General features: G+C 45.9%; 1 protein-coding gene across 1 annotated transcript in view; it reads right to left on the minus strand.

Annotated features, from left to right (window-relative positions):
- MED1 (mediator complex subunit 1) overlaps positions 1-21,541 on the minus strand; it is a 255,618-nt gene that overhangs the window by 57,253 nt on the left and 176,824 nt on the right. The window contains exons 14-15 of the mRNA XM_082272995.1: positions 12,658-12,859; positions 12,391-12,486 (exon numbers count right to left, since the gene is read on the minus strand). Coding sequence (XP_082129121.1) covers positions 12,391-12,486; positions 12,658-12,859 — 298 coding nt within the window. The remainder of the gene's footprint in view (positions 1-12,390; positions 12,487-12,657; positions 12,860-21,541) is intronic.

Raw genomic sequence — 21,541 nt, forward strand, 5'->3', positions numbered from 1 at the left:
AAAACCGCAAGCTTTGACATGTGCGGTAGTGGCACACCTCCTTGCATCCTTATGATTTGTCATGATTTTTAATTTTTAATCTTTTATGCACTTTTTTGTATTTTTCAATCATATTTGAAAGTTATTTGGGACTTTTTTTTATCATGGGACCATTGTTATAATATTTTAACATATTTTTAGCCACTTTAATACGTTGTTTTTGTTGGAGATACAACAACTTTAAGCTTAGTCTATTGCAGTTCATAAATAGGACACTAGATGTCGCTAATGCTCAGTGATATGCTATGCATTCTCTATGATGTGTTGTCATTTCCTGTACACTGTACTGTACTTGTTGGTTATCTTTTCCTGTCTGTGTTTTCTCACCATGAGAAGGTAATCTGTCGTTGTGTTCTAATAAAGAAGCCAGTTCCTGTTTACTCCACAATGTCTGATCTGAATGGACTCCGCTGCACCCAGTGATCGCACTCTGCAACAGGTTATGGGCCCAGGATCCGGATAAAGATCAACATAAGGAAGCTTTCCAGTGACATCTCCAATAGACAAGTAAGACTGTTTATATATAAAGGAGGGAAAAATGTCTGGAAACTCAGAACTTAAACTCTCAGTGGCCAAGCTGAACAATGACAATTATCAGCCACTGAACAATGACAATTATCAGCTATGGAAGTTTAAAGTGGAAATGCTATTATCTAGAGATGACTTGTGGGAGGTTACCACCACAGAGAGGCCACAGGACAATAATCAGGACTGGGACAAGAAAAACAGACAGGCACGGGCCACCATAAGCTTACTAGTGGAGGATGATCAGCTCATTCATATACGCCATGAGGACACAGCGAAAGGTATGTGGGATGTACTGAATAGACTGCATGAAAGATCCAGTTTAAAAAGCAAGCTGTTTCTACTGCGGAAACTTTACAGAATGAGACTTAGCAGAGAACAGGACATGCAGGAGCACATAAACGCAATGCTGGAAGTGATTGCACAACTCAGATCAATCGGGGAGAATATAACAGACAGCCACGCTGCCGCCATGTTGTTATGCAGTTTGCCCGAAACATATACTGCACTGATCAATGCACTGGAGACACGACCTGAGACAGATCTGACGCTAGCATTTGTAAAAACCAGGCTCATAGATGAGTATCAGAAAAGAAAGGAATTAGTGCATGACTCCACAGAAACCGACACCAGAACCGCTCTTAAAGCTACAGACGCAAGGTTACACAGGAAAGAGACCAGAGTGTGTTTCAGATGTCACAAACAGGGACACATAAAGAAAGACTGTACTGTATGGAAAGCAGAGTAAAGAAGACAGCATCCCTCTTATGCTAAACAAAAGGTCAAAGCCATAATCAATGATCCATGGGAAGGAAACTGGAATGCCACATTTAAAGTGACAGGCAACAATAAATGTCAAGGCTGGTGCATCGATTCGGGGGCAACCAGTCACATGACGAGTGATAGAAGTTTTTTCACAGAACTTGATCTGAACAACAAAGAAACTATTTATCTTGCAGATGGAAGCAAAATACATGCAGAAGGATATGGGCATGGAACCCTTGTATGCCCTGATGATGCGGGACACAATTTAGCCATACCAGTGAAAGATGTGCTTTATGTTCCTAATCTAGAAGGAGGACTCTTATCTGTGAAGTGTCTGATAGCCAAAGGACTCACTGTAACATTCCAAGGTGACAAGTGTTCAATCCTAAATGGCAACCAGACAGTAGCAAGTGCCAAGCTGGATGATCATCTATATCACCTCGACACAGTGAAGGAAAAGGTTAGACTATGTACACACAAGCACAATGACTGTATACATATATGGCACAGACGTCTAGGTCACAAACACCCAGAATGCATACAGGAACTCCAGAGGAGGAATCTGACAAGGGATCTAACAATATCCCCTTTTCCAGTTACTGTTAAGTGTGAATGTTGCATTGAATCCAAAGCTACAAGAGCAACACTTCCCAGTCAGTCAGAAGAGAGCTTCAAGACCACTTGACTTAGTTCACAGTGCCGTGTGTGGTCCCCTAAACCCACCCACACCTGGAGGCAAAAGGTACATAGTGACTTTCATAGACGACTATTCAAGATACACAGTCACCTACCTAATGCAATACAAGAGTGAAGTTTTTGACAAATTACAAGACTATATAATAAAGACCAGTAACAAGTTTCAGAGGAAGCCTCTCATACTTCGGAGTGACAATGGAGGTGAATTCACAGGATATAAGATACAAGAGTACTTAAAACAGAATGGAATAGAACATCAAAAGACAGTCCCATATACACCAGAACAAAATGGAGTAGCTGAAAGAAAGAACAGAACTCTGAAATGATCAGATGTATGCTGACAGACTCTGGACTACCACAAAAATACTGGGGTGAAGCAGCTATGACAGCTACATATTTGCAGAACAGACTTCTTTCCAGAACAATAGAGAAAACTCCATATGAACTTTGGCACAATGAGAAGCCAAATGTAAAACACCTAAGAGTTTTTGGATGCAAAGAATTCATCTACATACCTGAAGAAAAACGCACCAAACTCCAAAACAGAGCATTTGAAGGTATCTTCGTTGGATACAGTGACAATCTCAAAGGTTACAGAATCCTTAATCCCAAAACAGACAAGGTTACCATTAGCAACAGCATAACTTTTGTTGACGATTTTAGAGACAATGTAATGACAACAGTAGAAGCAAGAATAGAAGAGAAAACTGGCATTGACCAGCCTATCTCTGTAACTTCTGAACAAACAGTTGAAGTGAGTGCAGACTCTACCAGTACTGAAGAGCAGACACAAGAAGGCTCAGACACAAAACCGAGACGTTCAACAAGAGAAAACAAAGGTAAACCACCTGTACGTCTCTCATACAAAGCAAGTACTGCCAGTATCAACGAACCTGCAACCTGGGAAGACATATCTCAGCTTTCAGAAAAAGAAGCAAGTAAATGGATAAAGGCTGCTGAAGAAGAGATAAAATCCATGCATGACACTAAAACATGGACACTTACAGAGCTACCACCCGGAAGGAAAGCCATAGGCTGTAAATGGACTTTTAAAGTGAAATACAATTCAGATGGCACAATTGAGCGATACAAAGCAAGACTAGTAGCCAAGGGCTATTCTCAAAAATACAGAGAGGACTATGACGAGACATTTGCACCAGTAGTTAAGCACACTACAATACGGATTTTACTGACAGTAGCCGTCACAAGGAAAATGCAAGTGAAACATTTTGATGTGAAAACCGCATTTCTACATGGCGAGCTAACAGAAGAGATTTACATGGAACAGCCGCCAGGGTTCAAAGATGAACAAAGGCCAGACCTAGTTTGCAAACTTCACAGGAGTATATATGGTCTAAAGCAAGCAGCCAGAGCGTGGAATATAAAAATAAATGAAGTGCTTACACATCAAAACTTTCTGAGGAGTAAAGCAGACCCCTGCTTATACACAAAGAAATTTGCAGACAGATGGGTCTATATGCTTATTTATGTGGATGATATCCTGATTTGCTTTGAGCAAGAAGGGGATGAAGCAGAAATACTAGAAAAACTAAAATCAGAACTTCAACACCAAAGATCTTGGCAACATAAAGAATTACCTCGGCATCCAGATCGAGAGAGAGGAAGATGGCAGCTTTCTTCTGAACCAAAGACACAAAATACAAGAAATAATTGAAACATTTGGAATGGAAGACGCCAAACCAGTAAAGTCTCCTATGGAAACCAACTACCTAAAGGAGATGAATTGCTAAGATAACCCATTACCTACTAATACTCAATACAGGAAGGCAATAGGGAAATTGCTGTATCTTACCACTGCTACAAGGCCGGATATTGCAGCAAGTGTTGGAATCCTATGCAGAAAGGTTTCGATGCTAAGTCAAAAGGACTGGAATGCTGTAAAGCGAATCATTCGCTATCTTAAAGGGACTTTGCACTACAAGTTAAAGTTACCAGCAACTGACGAAAGCACCTTAACAGGATATGTGGATGCTGATTGGGCAGGAGACACCAGCGACAGGAAATCTACCAGTGGCTACTTATTTTTTCTGTCAGGAGGTGCCATCAGTTGGACTAGTAAAAAGCAACTCTCTGTTTCACTGTCGTCTACTGAAGCAGAATAAGTTGCTACAGCGCAGGCAAGCCAAGAAGTTATATGGCTGAGACGGCTATTAACAGATTTGGGTCAACCACAGTTGGGACCAACAGAAATCTATGAGGACAATCAAGGATGCCTCGCACTTGCACGCATGGAAGGAGTTAATTCAAGAACCAAGCACATTGATGTGAAGTTCCACTTTCTTAGGGATCTTCAAGAGCAAGGTCTTCTTGAGTTACTTTATTGCCCAACCGAGGATATGACAGCAGATATCCTTACAAAGCCTCTGACCGCTGAAAGACACTCAAGGCTTACGAAGAAGATGGGTTTAATAGACTAAGAGAGAAGACAAGCGCCACTCTAAGTGTAGTATGACTCTGTATTTATTAAAAATTCACCATACTGGGTACTCACAATGTACAAAAGGTTAAACAGCAGTGGATATAATCTCAAGGGATCGGTCCGATCCCTTGAGATTATATCCACTGCTGTTTAACCTTTTGTACATTGTGAGTACCCAGTATGGTGAATTTTTAATAAATACCGAGTCATACTACACTTAGAGTGGCGCTTGTCTTCTCTCCTAGTACCCTGCAAGTTCATCTTCTCCACTTGTGACAAGCTGCCTTGAAGTGTTCATAGACCTGTTGTATTTATGGACTTTTTAGATATCAGTTAGGTCCGTTACTGTCCTACATGTCCCCATAGTAGGTCTATTGAGGTTCACCTCTGAGTCCTTGTTGCGCCAGTACACCCTTGTTTGTTTAATAGACTAAGCCTTAGCTGTTGAGAAGGGGTGTTGGAGATACAACAACTTTAAGCTTAGTCTATTGCAGTTCATAAATAGGACACTAGATGTCGCTAATGCTCAGTGATATGCTATGCATTCTCTATGATGTGTTGTCATTTCCTGTACACTGTACTGTACTTGTTGGTTATCTTTTCCTGTCTGTGTTTTCTCACCATGAGAAGGTAATCTGTTATGTTCTAATAAAGAAGCCAGTTCCTGTTTACTCCACAATGTCTGATCTGAATGGACTCCGCTGCACCCAGTGATCGCACTCTGCAACAGTTTTGGTTTCACAGTATACAGTTGTGCTCATAACTTTACATAACCTGGCAGAATTTATGAATATGAGAATATGAATGACAACACAAAAAACTTTTCTTTCACTCATGGTTAGTGTTTGGCTGAAGCCATTTATTATCAATCAACTGTGCTTACTCTTTTTAAATCATAATGACAAGAGAAACTGCCCAAATGACCCTGATCAAAAGTTTGCAGACCCTGGTGATTTTGGCCTGATAACATGCACACAAGCTGACCAAAGGGGTTTGAATGGCTATCAAAAGTTAACCCTCACCTGTGATCTGTTTGCTTGTAATTAGTGTGTGTGTATGAAAGGTCAATGAGTTTCTGGACTCCTAACAGACCCTTGCGTTTTTCATCCAGTGCTGCACTGACGTTTCTGGATTCTGAGTCATAGGGAAAGCAAAATAATTGTCAAAGGATCTGTGGGAAAAGGTACTGTATTTTCTGGCGTATAAGACTACTTTTGAACCTCAAAAAAATCCCCCAAAAATGGGGGGTCGTCTTATACGCCGAGTATAATATCTCCAAGTTAACCTAAGTATAAGTATTACCAAAAGATGTAATCTCTCAAGACGCTGGCTGTGTGGAAATCCTGTACCGGTATACTGTATGTACCATAGCTTCGGCTACATATAGTGTACCGCGCTGAGCCAATCAGGGAGAGCAATGTATTCTATTATTGAATGCAAAGCCTGCTCAGATTGGCGGAGTAAAATCAGCCCGCCTCTCTGACTCTGCCAATCCGAGCAGCTTTGCATTCAATAATAGAATACATTGCTCACTGTGATTGTCTCAGCACGGTATACTCTATGTAGCCGAAGCTACGGTACATACGGTATAGCGGTACAAGATTCCCACACAGCCAGCGTCTTGAGATTACATCTACTGGTAATACTTATACTTAGGGTATCTTGGAGATATTATGAGAGATTACATGTATTACAGTACTTGGGGTACCTTGGAGATCTATGAGAAATCTGAAGTTTTTCAATGGTGTTGCCTTGCTTCGGAAGGGGGGTAGTGTTATACGGCGAGTATAGCCCAAAACCTTTGTTTTAACTTGAAAATTAGGGGGGGGTCATCTTATACGCCCAGTCGTCTTATACGCCGGAAAATACGGTAGTTGAACTGTATAAAACAGGAAAGGGATATAAAAAGATATCCAGGGAATTGAGAATACCAATCAGCAGTGTTCAAACTCTAATCAAGAGGTGGAAAATGAGGGGTTCTGTTGAAACCAAACCATGGTCAGGTAGACCAACTAAAATGTCAACCACAACTGCCAGGAAAATTGTTTGGGATGCAAAGAAAAACCCACAAATAACTTCAGGTGAAATACAGGACTCTCTGAAAACATGTAGTGTGGCTGTTTCAAGATGCACAATAAGGAGGCACTTGAAGAAAGATGGGCTGCATGGTGGAGTAGCCAGAAAAAAGCCATTACTATGCGAATGCCACAAAGTATCCCGCTTACAATACACCAAACAGCACAGAGACAAGGCTCAAACACTGCAGGGCACCGTCAGTCACCGGGCACCATCAGTCGCAGGGCACCATCAGTCGCAGGGCACCATCAGTCGCAGGGCACCATCAGTCGCAGGGCACCTCAGTCGCAGGGCACCTCAGTCGCAGGGCACCTCAGTCGCAGGGCACAGTCAGTCGCGGGGCACAGTCAGTCGCGGGGCACAGTCAGTCACAGAGCACGGTTGGTCAGTCACAGATCACTATCAGTCACAGAGCACGGTCAGTCAGTCACAGATCGCAGATTGCTATCAGTCACAGTGGACAAAATAAATATTGAACACGTCATCATTTTTCCAGGTATATACACTGCTCAAAAAAAATTAAAGGAACACAGAAAAAACACATCAGATCTCTATGGTGAAAAATATGCTGGATATCTATACTGATATGGACTAATATGGGTAATGGATGGTGTCCTGGGGCATTTCCTTCCAGATCTGGACCAGGGCTCATTATAACTGAGCTCCTGAACAGACTGAGGTGCAACCTGGCTGCGCCGAGTGGAGCGAAACATAATGTCCCAGCGAGTTCTATTGGATTTAGGTTAGGAAAGCGTTTGGGCTATTCAATGATATCAATACCTTCATCCTCCAGGAACTGCCTGCATACTCTCGCCAGATGAGGCCGGGCATTGTCGTGCACCAGGAGGAACAAAGGACCCACTGCACCAGCGTAAGATCTGACAATGGGTCCAAGGATTTCATACCGATATCTAATCGCAGACAGGATGCCATTGTCTAGCCTGTAGAGGTATGCGCATCCCTCTATGGATATGCCTCCCAAAAACATCACTGACACACCACCAAACCAGTCATGCTGAACGATGTTACAGGTAGCATAACATACTCACAACTTCTCCAGGCCCTTTCACATGTGCTCAGGGTGAACCTGCTCTAATCTATGAAAAGCACAGGGTTGCCAGTGGCGGACCTGCCAATTATGGTATTTAATGGCAAATGCCAATTAATCTCCACGGTGCCAGGCAGTGAGCACAGGGCCCACTAGAGGACGTCGGGCCCTCAGGTCACCCTCAAAGTCTGTTTCTGATAGTTTGGTCAGACACATTCATACTAGTGGCCTGCTGGAGGTCATTATGTAGGGCCCTGGCAGTGCTCATCCTTCTACAACCCTGTCCAGCTCAACTAGAGTAACTGCCTGTCTCCTGGAATCTCCTCCATGCTCTTGAGACTGTGCTGGGAGACACAGCAAACCTTCTGGCAATGGCATGTATTGATGTGTTATCCTGGAGGAGTGGGACTGCCTGTGCAACCTCTATAGGGTCCAGGCATTGCCTCATGCTACCAGTAGTGACAATAACCCCAGCCAAATGCAAAACTAGTGAAAAACAGTCAGAAAAGAGGAGTAGGTAAAAAAAAAGTCAGTGGTCTCCACCTGTAAAACCATTCCTGTTTTTGAGGTTGTCTATTGTTTATTTCATTAACACCAAAAGCAGCTGAAACTGATTACCAACCCCCTCTGCTACATAACTGACCAGATCAAGAGATCCCAGGAGTTTGACTTGATGCTATTAAAAAGTGTTCCTTTAACTTTTTTGAGCAGTGTATATTTCTAAAAGTGCTACACTGAACATATCACCACATATTGGTAACAACCCATACATACAAAGAAACCAAAACAAATAAGTCCAGAAATGAAGTTAAGTGTAAAAAAAAAAATGAAATGATGCAGGGAAAAATAATTAACCGCGCTAACTGAAATCTATTTAATACTTTGTACAAGATCATTTGTTAGTAATGACAGCTTCAAGACCACTCCTGTATGGAGAAACTAGTGGCATGCATTGCTCAAATGTGATTTTGGCCAATTCTTCTACGCAATCTTTAAGGTTCCATGTGCGATTTTTATGAACTCTACCACACCATGGAACTGGGTAGGGACCACTCCAGGCAGACCACCACACCATCTTGGAATGGGGGTGCTGCGGGCCGGAGGTACGCCGCGACTTAGGTCGTGACCAGGTCTGAGAGTCCTTGCGAGTTGTTTAACACGCCAGCCAGCCCTCGTCCAGTGGGGCTATGTCGCAGCCGACCTAGCAGGGAGCTGAGATTGCGTTGCACTCCCTGGCCGGACTGGGGAGACCATAAGAATCTAGAATATCCAGAGGGTCGTCCAGTCCGACAGTTGATTGTAGTTCTAACAGTAACAGGAAATTATAAAAAGAAGAAAAAAATCAGTTTAAAAAAGAAAAAATGCTAGGACCGGAGATCCCAGCAAGGAGCTAGGTCCTCACTCCTGATTAGGCAGAAAAAAAACCGAGTGCCTATAGCAGGAAGTGGGAATATATCCCCTGGGACTGCCCCATAGGTGTAGTCAAGCTTTTTCCTGCCTAGTGTCCTACTCCTGTAGGGGGGAGCATAACCCAACGGTCAAGAAGATTCTGGACCTGTGTTCGTCAATGGACAAAAGAGAAATGGAGACATATTCAATACTTATTTTACCCGCTATATATGATTTGATGTGTGAACACATGAGGGCTCAGAAGTAGAGTCAGTCAGGAGGGAGCAAAGGACTGAAGGCAGTTGTAGGGTCAGCAGCGACAGTAGGTCCACAACGTCAATTGGCAGGTCTGTGCGGGAAAACCTCAGACCAAACAGGAATAAACATAACCGCCAATCACGTTTAACTTCCATAAAACTAAGAGGGGTATATGCTAATGCCAGGAGCCTAGCTAATAAAATGGATGAGTTGGAAATGTTAGTACATGAGGATGACATAGAGCTTGTGGGAATAACAGAGACTTGGTTCGACCCCTCACATGACTGGCTGGCCAATATCCAAGGGTATTCGGTGTACCGGAAGGACAGGGTAGGAAAAAGAGGGGGAGGGGTATGTCTCTATGTAAAGAACAATGTAAAGGTGATAGAGAGGAGTGACATTACGGATGGGATGAGCATGGATTTAGAATCTGTGTGGGTAGAACTCCATAGGGAAGGAGAAAAGGGAAAAGTAATTGTAGGAGTTTGCTATAGGCCACCTAAACAAGAGGAGGAGGTAGAGCTGGAATTTTTAGCACTAATGGGTAAAGTGGCAAAATAAGGATCAGTCATCATATTGGGGGACTTCAATTATCCCGACATTGACTGGGATGAGGGGACTGCACACTCACAGAAGGCCCATCTATTCACGGAAACCTTACAGGATAATTACATGTCACAGTTGGTGGATTCTCCGACTAGAGAAAACGCAGTCCTGGATCTATTGATCACTAATGACCCAGACCTAATCTCGGAGGTAGGAGTCCAGGACTACCTGGGCTCTAGCGATCACAGGATGATCACATTTAGTGTAAATAACAATATAACAAGGCAAGTGGGGAACATAAGAACCCTAAACTTCAGAAGGGCAAACTTCCCAAAATTGTACTCATTGATGGAAAGGGTAAACTGGGACCAAACACTGGGAGCACTGACCACAGAGGAAAAATGGGAATGCTTTAGGAACATATTAAGCAAATGCATCTTGCAGTGCATTCCTATGGGAAATAAATTTAGAAGAGACAAAGCCAAACCTGGCTGGCTAAACCATAGCTTTAAAAAACTTATTAGGGGAGAAAAACTGGCCTTCAAGAAATATAAATCAGATGGCACAGTATCGGCTTTCGAGCAATACAAGGAGGCAAATAAAAAAAGTAAACAAGAAATCAAGATGGCTAAAATCAACTTTGAAAGACAAATAGCGGAGGATAGTAAAAAATACCCAAAGAAATTCTTTAAATATATCAACAGCAAAAAAACAAGGGCAGAGCATATTGCACACATAATTAACAATGATGGGAGGATGGTTACAGAGGACACTGAAAAAGCAACCGTGCTGAATGCTTTTTTCTCGTCAGTCTTTACACAGGAAAAGGAGGGGTACACTGACCATGACTGTATGGTTAGTAGTAATACACAGGACTTGCCACTATGGCTAACAGAGGGTGAAATCAGGGAAAGGCTGGATAAACTTAACACAAACAAATCACCAGGCCCGGATGGAGTACATCAGAGAGTACTCAAGGAACTCAGTAAGGTTATATCTAGACCACTGTTCCTGATCTTTGCTGACAGTATTAGGACAGGAGATGTACCAAGGGATTGGAGGAAGGCTAACGTGATTCCGATATTCAAAAAGGGCCAGAGGCATATCCCGGGAAATTATAGGCCTGTCAGTTTGACATCAATAGTATGTAAACTTCTGGAGGGGATGATAAGGGACTATATCGTAGAGTATGCTAAAGACAACAACATCATCAGCAGTAATCAGCACGGGTTTACAAATGGGGCGTTCTTGTCAAACCAATCTCTTAACATTCTACGAGGAGGTGAGCTGTGAGCTAGATAGGGCAGACCAGTAGATGTGGTGTACTTGGATTTCGCTAAGGCGTTTGATACAGTTCCCCACAATCGCTTAATTTATAAAATAAGGTCTGCAGGTATTGACAGCAGGGTTTGCTCTTGGATACGGAACTGGCTAAAATGGCGTGTCCAAAGGGTGGTAATAAACAGTGCATACTTAGACTGGTCTGAGGTAGTAAGCGGGGTGCCCCAGGGCTCAGTCCTGGGACCAACCTTGTTCAATTTATTCATAAACAGCATTGAGGACGGGATCAGAAGTTCGTTATCAGTTTTTGCAGATGACACAAAATTGGCCAGGGCAATAACTGCACAGCATGAAGCAGATATCCTACAGAATGACCTGGACAAAATAACGGAGTGGGCAACGACATGGCAAATGAGGTTTAATGTGGAGAAGTGTAAGGTTTTGCACTTGGGGACTAAAAACATAAAAACACAATACACGTTAGGAGGGGAACCCTTGGGGGAATCAAAAATGGAGAAGGATCTGGGAGTCTTGGTTGATGATAGATTAGGCAACAGCATGCAATGTCAAGCGGCAGCTTCCAAAGTCAACAGAATATTAGCATGCATAAAGAAAGGGATGTATTCCAGAGATAAGACTATAATCCTTCCACTTTATAAAACTCTGGTCCGACCGCATCTGGAGTATTCTGTCCAGTTCTGGTCGCCAGTCCTCCGGAGGGATGTGTTGGAGCTGGAGAGAGTCCAGAGAAGGGCAACTAAACTGATTAGGGGATTGGAGGACCTTAACTATGAGGAGCGGCTGCAATCGCTCGATTTATTCTCCCTGGAGAGGAGACGCCTGAGGGGGGGACATGATAGCAATTTGTAAATATCTCAATGGGGATCTCAGCTTAGAAAAAAAGCTGTTCATTCTAAGGGATTGCATGGGGACAAGAGGGCATACAATGCGATTAGAGGAGAAGCGTTTTAACCTCAGGCAACGTGGGGGGTTCTTTACTGTTAGGGCTACAAGACTGTGGAATTCTCTACCACAAGAGGTGGTTTCTGCGGGAAGTATGGTGGCTTTCAAAAGACTCTTAGACTTACATCTCAAGGATCAGGACATTAAGGACTATGTGAGATGATTACAGTCACACACACCTACACAGGTTGAACTGGATGGACTATTGTCATTATTCAACCTCACCTACTATGTAACCTTAATATGTCTGTAGTACACTAATATTTTTATTGCTTCACTTTTCAGACACATATTTTTATTATATCTGGTTTAGCACAATGATTTTTTTTTTTTTTTTTTATCATTCCATGACTAATGAACTTACCAGACACTAAGGAGTCATTGACTGGATGCTGAAAGGAAATGCTGATGCAGGAGTCAGACAGAGGGGAAACCTCAAATTGCAAAAGGTTAGGGCAGTCTGAAAAAGAAAAATAAGTAAATAATCAGCTGAGGTCTACTGGCACATACCTTTAAGTGTACTCTGGCTACAAAATGTAAAGGTCATTCAGGTAAGAAATTAGGGGACAGGGATTTGACTTCATACTACAATCCTTAAATACAGTGATTAGACAAAGAAAAAAGCCCCTACCTTCCTTTATAATGGTACGCTTCACACAACTTCCAATAAGGGTATTGCAGGCCATTTGATGCCTGATGAGGTTCAGGATAGTGGGAACACGTCCAGGGTGCTGGAATGGGATCTTAGTCAGCAGTGTCCCCTGCAGACACCTACCATCAGGGAGGGGAGCGTCTTTATTGAGGAAGTAGCAATGCTGTTGACCTGGAAGAGACTGAAAGAAAATGTTCTATTTTGATAAGCCGAATCTTTAATCTTTCTGTGAAGAATATACAAAGTTGCTGAATCATATTAGGCATCATAAAACTCCTGTCGAGAATCACCAGCACCGGACCACCAATGCTGACATCATCAGTATTTCTAAGAAAAAATTTTACCATGAAATCCTTTTCCCTGATGTTCATTGACAGACACAGCTCCAGAATCTTCTTGACCGTTTGGGTTATGCTGCCCCTTACAGGAGTAGGACACTATGCAGCAAAAAGCTTTACCATGCCTATGGGGCAGTCCCAGGGGATATACACCAACTTCCGGCTATAGGCATTCAGACTAGTTGCAAGCAGTATCAGAAGAAAAATAACACAATGCAATAGAGGGGTGGGTGCTGTGTCCGTCAATGAACATCAGAGAAAAGGATTTTACGGTAAGACAAAAATCCAATTTACTCTTTCGTTCATTGACAGACACAGCTACAGAATCTTCTCAACCATCGGGACGTCCCAAAGCAGGGTCAAAACATAAGGGGTGGGAAAAAACATAGCAGAAATAAATTCTCAAAGGCTAAACCTAGCCAACCAGGAAACATGGAGCTCAACTAGTTAACAACTGGAGCTCACCTGAAACACGCCCTCAAAGAGGACTAGTCCTATCAAACAGCAGCCAGAAAAACCTTGCGGCCAAAGCAGCATGCGCAGATGCCAGCACATCCAATTTGTAAAAATATTGTGAAAGTGCACAGACAACCAGTGGCCACCTTGCAAACCTGCTTTACTGACGCCTGATAAGGGAAGGCCCAGGAGCCAACTAAGCGCCTGCATAAAATGCACCTTAACAGGGAAAGGAGAACCTGACCCTTGACCGAATACGCCCCTTCTGTCTGATCCATCTGGAAATGGTCGCAGAAAATGTGGCCAAACCCTTGCGAGGTCCATCTCTTAGGACAAATAGCGAGTCTGATTTCCTAATCTACTCGGTAGCCGCTAGGCACACCCTGAACGCCCAAACCAGTCAGAGAATGCACGGCAATCTCTTTAGGATGCCTAGGCTTAGGATACAGGGAAGGCAACACCATGTCTTCATTCAGATGGAAACCAGAAACAACCTTAGGAAGGAACGACTGATAATGACAAAACACCACTTTATCTCCGTGAACCACCAAGTAAGGTCAACGACAAGACAAAGGTGCCAGCTCAGAACACCCTATGTGCAGAAGAAAGCCACCAAGGAGGTTACCTTCTGGGAAACTATAAGCAGAGGAATCTCGTGAATATTTTTCAACAGCGGTTACTGAAGAACCAAAAGCACCAAGTTGAGATCCCACTGGGTGAGACAAGTGGCGAACCCCTTGAACAAAGGTGCGAACCAAAGAATGCGTAGTCAAAGGATGCTGAAAGAAAACCGCCAAGGCCGAACCTGGCCCTTGATGGTACCCGAGGCCAGACGCTGCTCAACACCTCGTTGGAGCAAAGCCAAACTCCAAGTCACAGAAAAGGAGCGGGGGTGAACCTAAGAGAAATCTTCTTAGAAGTAGATTTACTAGCCTGCAGCAGAGCGGAAATCACTGATTCAGACAACCAACTATCCTTCAGCAACAGGCTTCCGACAGCCAAGCCGTTAGGCCAGCGACTGAAAGGCAAGATGGAAGATTGGCCCTTGTGCCAACAGATATCCTCTAAGAGGAAATCTCCAAGGAGCATTGGTGACCAACCGTATCAGATCTGCATACCAAGGCTGGCGTGGCCAGTCTGGAGCCACTAGGATGGCCATAACCCCATCTAGAAGAGGAAAGATGTATAGCAGACAAAACTGGCCCCAAAAGGAGTCACCAGTACTTCTGAGGCGTCGGCCAGAGGATCCCGAGACCGTGCCACAAACCTAAGCACCTTCCTGTCGAGTTGAGAGACCAACAGGACCACCTCGGGAGTTCCCCACCGGAGACACAACTGATGAAACACATCCAGAGGAAATGTCCAGTATGTCCATCGGTAGTTTGGATTCTTCCAGACTCCCTGAGCACAATCCGAGCCAAAAACCCACCCCACTCGGACAGGCTGGCATCTGCGGTGACCACCGTCCAGTACAGGGGATGGAAAATTTTCCCTCTCAAAGCACCGGAGAGCGAATCCACCAAATCAGAGACCCTCTCATAAACTGGCTCAACAGGATCTGATTGTCTAGAGACTGCATTCTTGCCACATGGCAAGAATCTCTCTTTGCAGAGGTCTCGTGAGGAACTGTGCAAACGGAACCACCTCGAAGGTAGACACCATCAAACCGAGCCCCCGCATGCCAGTCCTGACGACAACAGGAGTCAAACTCATCCTGCAGATTTTGGAGCTTGTCCCATGGGAGGAACACCCTGGCTGAGGCCAAGACCAGAGCAGACCCAGATAGTCCCACTAGGTGGACGGAACCAGAGCAAATACCTGGAAATTGAATTTCCAATCCAACTCCTGCAGAGTCCGCTCAGTAAACTCCCGGTTGTCCATGAGAGCAGAGAATAAGATCATCCAGGTACTCCAGTACCACAATCCCCCGCTGGTGCAACAATGCCAACACCGGGGGCCAACAGTTTGCGAAGACCGGAGGAGCCGAGGCAAGACCTCTTGATAATGCTCCTAGCGCAGGGCAAGTGGAGGAGGCACGGATGACCGACATATCTCAGAATATGAAGGTAAGAGCCCTTGATAGTGGTAGAGGCCAGAAGATCCCCCTGAAGTAGGGATGCCACTACTGTACGAATGGACTCCATTTGGAATATCTGTACTTGCACAAGCGGTTCAGAGCTTCGAGGTCCAATATTGGAGGTACCTCGCTTTCCTTCCTGGGACCTGTAAACATGTTTGAATAAAACCCATGAAAAAAAATGTTCTGATTCAAAGACTGGAACAATCACCCCTTGTAGTAGCAAGTCTTGCATCGCCCCAAAGAGACCTCGCAGGCTGCCTGAGGTAGGAAGGAAAGAACCTTTCTGAAGGATAAGCCCTAAACGCGATCTTGTAGCCAGACCGAATCAGCTCGTGGACCCACTTGTCTTGTATCAGAGAGGTCCACGGGTCCGGAAGGACCCGCTCTCGGCTACCAGACTAGGTCCTATAGGAACCTCTGCTGTTACGGACAGCCTAGAGACTAAGGGAGCCATATCCAGAGAGACATCACAGACGAACTGCAACCCCTGTACCAACTGGTCCACCACCTCGGCAAAGGCAGGGAGAAGCTGTTCCCCCTCCAGATCCTGGCGCAAAAGCTTTGCCCACTCGGTTAAAGTATGGGACACCAATGCTATGGTGAACACCACCGTAAGGACCGAAACGGCTACAGTAAACATGTGGCGGACCAAAGTCTCCGCTCTCTTGCCAAAAGGATCTTTTAAAAACTGTAGACTCCACCACTGGATTTAGGGTGGATTTATTCAGCCCGGAGACCTGAGAGTCCACCACAGGTGGAACTGCCCAATTATTCAACAGAGACTCCTCAAGGGATACGTCTATCGAAACGCTTAGGCACCGCCATAAAGTGTTTAGGACAACTCCACTGACTGGCGACAATGTTGTCACAGTAGGCAGTAAAATCTTTGTCGCTTTAGAGGATCTGCGGGCATCCCCCATGTTTAAAATTTCCTGCACCGATACAATTAGTGCATCCACCAGCGCCTTTTCATGCGCATGTGCGGTAAAAGGGGAATCATTCCCACTATCAGAGCACTCGAAGTACGTAGACGCAGACCCAGTAGGAAGATCGGTCCTTGGGACAGCAGATCCTCCCTGAGAGGATGCTTACAAGGAATGTCGGCGACCAACAGCACTAGATCGGCCAACCAGGCCCGGCGAGGCCAGTCCGGTGCTACTAGGATGACCGGAATCTCTTCTGCCTCGATCCTGTGTAGGAGTCTGGGCATAAGCTTGAGAGGAGGGAAAGCGCATATCAGACGATACTGACCCCACAGGGCCACCAGCGCATCTGTAGCATCTGCCAGAGGATCCCATGATCGAGTCATAAACCTCTGCACCTTTCTGTTGAGCCGAGACGCCAACAGACCCACCTGGAGGATGCCCCACTGGAGACAGCTGATAAAACACCTTCGGATGAAGGGACAACTCCCCTTGGTCCAAAGCCTGCCGACAGATAATCCACTCGCCAATTTTACACCCCGGAAATGTGAATGGTGGAGAGGGCTGGAACGAACCATTCTGCCCACCTTTGAATGGATGCTACCTCCAGAGCGGCCAGGACACTTCTTGTGCCCCCTTGGTGATTGACATAAGCCACACCTGTAGCATTGTCTGTTTGAATGCGCACTGGGCATCCCTCCAGACAATCCGTCCAATGATCTAGACACAGTCTGATTGCTCGGAGTTCCAGGACATTGATCGGTAGTCTGGACTCTTCCAGTATCCAGATCCCCTGAGCAGAAGGCAGGCTGGCATCCGTGAGGACCACAGTCCAATACAAGGGGAGGAAGAATTTGCCCAGCCGAAGTGCCAGGGAGAAAAGCCACCATATCAGGGACTCCTTTGTTCCCAACTCTGAATGTCCAGAGACTGCGTCCTATTTGGTCAGAATCTCCCTTTGCAGGCACTTCGTATGAGCTGTGCAAACGGAACCACCTAGAAGGTAGATACCATCAGGCTCAGCACCCGCATGCCAGTCTGGAGGGATGACCATTTGTTGGACAGCAGGAGACAAATTGCAGCCTGCAATTTCTGGAGTTTGTCTAGAGGAAGAAGCACTCTGCCTACGGCTGAAAATTCAGTATCCAGCCAAAGTACTGCAGAGTTCGTATTGTCATCTCCAGGTTCTCCACCAGAGCAGAGGGAGACTCTGCTTGCAGAAGGAGATCATCCAAGTAGCCCAGTACCGCGATCCTCTGTTGGTGTAGCAAGACTAGCACCGGAGCCAACACTTTTGTGAAGACCCGAGGAGCGGAGGCGAGACCAAAGGGTAAGGCCACAAACTGATAATGCTCCTCTCCTACAGCAAAGTGGAGAAAACGCTGGTGACTGGCTTTTATTGGAATGTGAAGATAGGCATTCTTGAAATCTATAGAGGCGAGGAAATCCCAATGACGCAGGGATGCCACCACCGTTCTGAACTTCTGTAACCGCACAAAGCAGTTCAGTGCCTTGAGGTCCAAGATTGGATGCACTTTGCCTTCCTTCCTGGGGACAGTGAACAGGTTTGAGTAGAAACCTGAAAACGTTCCAAAGTTGGAACCGGGCCAATCACCCCTTGAAGGAACAGGTCTTGTACTGCCCCCTACAGACCCTGTAACCAGTCTGAGAACAGGCGCAGGTTGGAAGGAAAAAACCTTGCAGAGGGACAAGAGCGAAATTCGATCTTGTAGCCGGACCGAAAGACATGCCGAAGGACCACAACCAAAACAGAGAGGCGAGCCATCAGGGGAGCTGCGTCCAAAGAGGCATCACAGATAAACCCCTGAACAAGCTGGTCCGCCAGCTAAATGGTAAATACTGGCCTCATTGCCGAACCAGCTAAGGTATACATAAAGCGGGCCAAAGCCTCCACCTTTCGATCAGCCGGATCCTTAAAGCCGGGGACTCTTCCACCTGAAACATGGTTGCCTTGCTTAATCTGGAAAACGGAGGGTCCACCACTGGTGGCACAATCCACTTCTTAAGGAGTGACTTCTCATTGGGGTAACACCTAGTAAAACGCTTAGGAACCCCATGGGGAAGCTTTGGTTGTCCCCCCTTTTTGTGCGACAATTCTGTCAAAATAGGCGGGGTAAGGAAAAACCTTTGCCACTCTGAATGGCTTGTGAGTGCCAAAGGGTACCTGCATCTTCGTCGCAGCTTCAGCTGCGTCCTCCATCTTTAGGGTCTCATGCACAGCTATATTTAGTGCAATCTACCAGAGCGTTTTCAAGCGCGGTCGCAAACATGGAGATATCATCCTCACCATCAGAGGATTCCAGGCGCGTGGTTGCAGACCCAGCAGGGTGATCCATGTCTGCAGCGGCTGAATCAGATTCAGGATCTGAGGAGACAAGATGATTCAGGGGAAGGCGGGGTCTAGCCAGTCGCCCGCAAGCTGCCTCCACCCGGGACACAAGAGACTCCAGGACCAACGTCAGTGCATGGATGGATGGTCGGGACCTAGAGGGCCCCGCAGCCTCAAAAAGGGAGTCAGGTGGGGAAACGTCACCAGGGGGACCCCACAAAAAAATGTAACACACTGCTAAGGGACAACCACCACCGTGCTACCAGCACCACCAGGTTGCCAAGCACAAGGCACAGAGCGATCCTCAGCAGAAAGGGAGAGGACCACACTAGACTCACCACCCGCCAACACAGGCACCTGCAATCACCAGGAGAATCTGCACTACACGTGCGGCGATAACCAAGCTAAATGATCCAGGAGTCAGCGCCAGGGGATAAGGAGGGGCTCCCAGTGCCGAAATCGCCACCCACGGGGCTCCATTGTCATGGCCTCCCCTATGTGCAACGCAAACCACAAGAAAATGACCGCCAGACTAAACAAACATGGCCGCCATGTAAAGGAATACACAAGACTACAACAAAATGGCTGCTCCGCGAGGCCTACAGGGACAGAGGCCCCAACCAGGTACAATTGCTACCCCCCCGCCAGTCAATTGGCTAGTCGCTGGCGGCGAACCCCCCCATCATCAGTTAGTGCCCTGCCCCCACCCCAGGAAAGTTGTCAGACCACCCCAAAAAAATTAATCTTTAGCGTACGTGGAGGGAGCAGGGGGGCAGGATGAGGAACTTGGCACGGGGATTCGACCGTCCCAAGGAGGGGCCCACGTCCAAACACTCCAAAGGATGCTGAGGCCTGGGACACAGGGAAGGCAACACGATGTCTTCATTCAAATGAAAATCAGAGACAACCTTTGGAAGGAACGACTGACACTGAAGAACAACCATCTTATCCCTGCAAACCACCAGGTAAGGGGAACAAGACAGCACCACCAGCTCCGATACCCTGCCTGCAGAAGTAATAGCCACCAAAAAGGCCTGAGACAACGTAAGCAGGGGAAACTCCCAAATATTTTCAAAAGGAGGCTTCTGGAGAACTAACACCAAATTGAGATCCCACGGCGGCGATGGAGACCGCACAGGAGGAGCCAAGTGTCGAACTCCCTGGATAAAGGTACTCCTCAATGAATGTGTGGCCAATGGACGTTGAAAGGAAACCGGCGGGGCTGAAACCTAGCCCTTGATGGTACTCAAAGCCAGGCTCTGCACAACCGCCAGTTGGAGGAAAGCCAAGATTCGAGCGACCGAAAAGGAGCTAGGGTGAACACTAACAGGCTCACACCACACAATGGACATCTTCCAGGTGCAATGGTATATCTTCCTAGAGGTAGATTTTTTTTAGCCTTTAGGAGGGTAGGAATCACCAATTCAGACAACCTTCTATCCTTTAGCACCTGGCTTTTAACAGCCCAGTCGTTAAAGCCAGTGACTGTAAAGCAGGATGGAAGATTGGCCATTGGGACAGCAGATCTTCCCTGAGAGGAAGTCTCCAAGGAGCATTGGCGACTAGCCGTATCAGATCGGCATACCAAAACCTGCGAGGCCAGTCTGGAGTCACTAGAATGACCAAAATCCCTTCTGCCTCGATCCTGCCCAGGAGTCTCGGCAGAAGTTTGAGAGAAGGAAAGGCGTATATAAAACCATACTGACTCCAAGTAGCCACTAAGGCGTCTGTGGCATCGGCTAGAGGATCCAGAGACCGTGCCAGAAACCTATGTACTTTCCTGTTGAGATGAGAGACCAGATGAACCACTTCTGGAATACTCCACCGGAGACACAGCAGATGAAACACCTCCGGATGAAGTGACCATTCCCCCTGGTCCAACCCCTTTTCGCCTGAGGTAATCTGCTTGCCAATTTTCCACTCCTGGAATGTGCACATCAGAAAGGGCTGGAACAAAATGTTCTGCTCACCTTAGAACACCGGATACGTTCTGAGCCGCCAGGACACTTCTTGTGCACCTTGGTGATTGACATACAGTTGTGCTTATAAGTTTACATACCCTGGCAGAACTTATGATTTCTTGGCCATTTTCCGAGAATATGAATGATAACACAAAAACTTTTCTTTCACTCATGGTTAGTGTTTGGCTGAAGCCATTTATTATCAATCAACTGTGTTTACTTTTTTTGAATCATAATTACAACAGAAACTACCCAAATGGCCCTGATCAAAAGTTTATATACCGCAAATCTTAATACTGTGTATTGCCCCCTTCAACATCAATGACAGCTTGAAGTCTTTTGTGGTATCTGTGGATGACACTCTTTATCTTCTTAGATGGTAAAGCTGTCCATTGAAGGCAAAAAGCCTTCAGTTCCTGTAAATTCTTGGCCTGTCTTGCATGAACTGCACGTTTGAGATCTCCCCAGATTGGCTCAATGATATTGAGGTCAGAAGACTGAGATGGCCACTCCAGAACCTTCACTTTATTCTGCTGTAGCCAATGACAGGTTGACCTTGATACCTGCACGTACCTTGGTACTGGGAGTAGTACTTTAGCAACCAGGAAAAGTACCTTAGACTGACTTGCTGGGGGAGGCGCTGAGAGGAGAGACCGGAAGCCGGAAGCTGTGTGTGTGGGCAGCGTGTGCAGCGCTGTGAGTGTGTGTGTGTGAAGGAGCTGCGGGGGGAGACGTGCGGGAGACCTCCTGGGGGG

This window comes from Pelophylax lessonae (assembly GCF_965119305.1).
Source record: "Pelophylax lessonae genome assembly, chromosome: 11".
Lineage (NCBI taxonomy): Eukaryota > Metazoa > Chordata > Amphibia > Anura > Ranidae > Pelophylax > Pelophylax lessonae.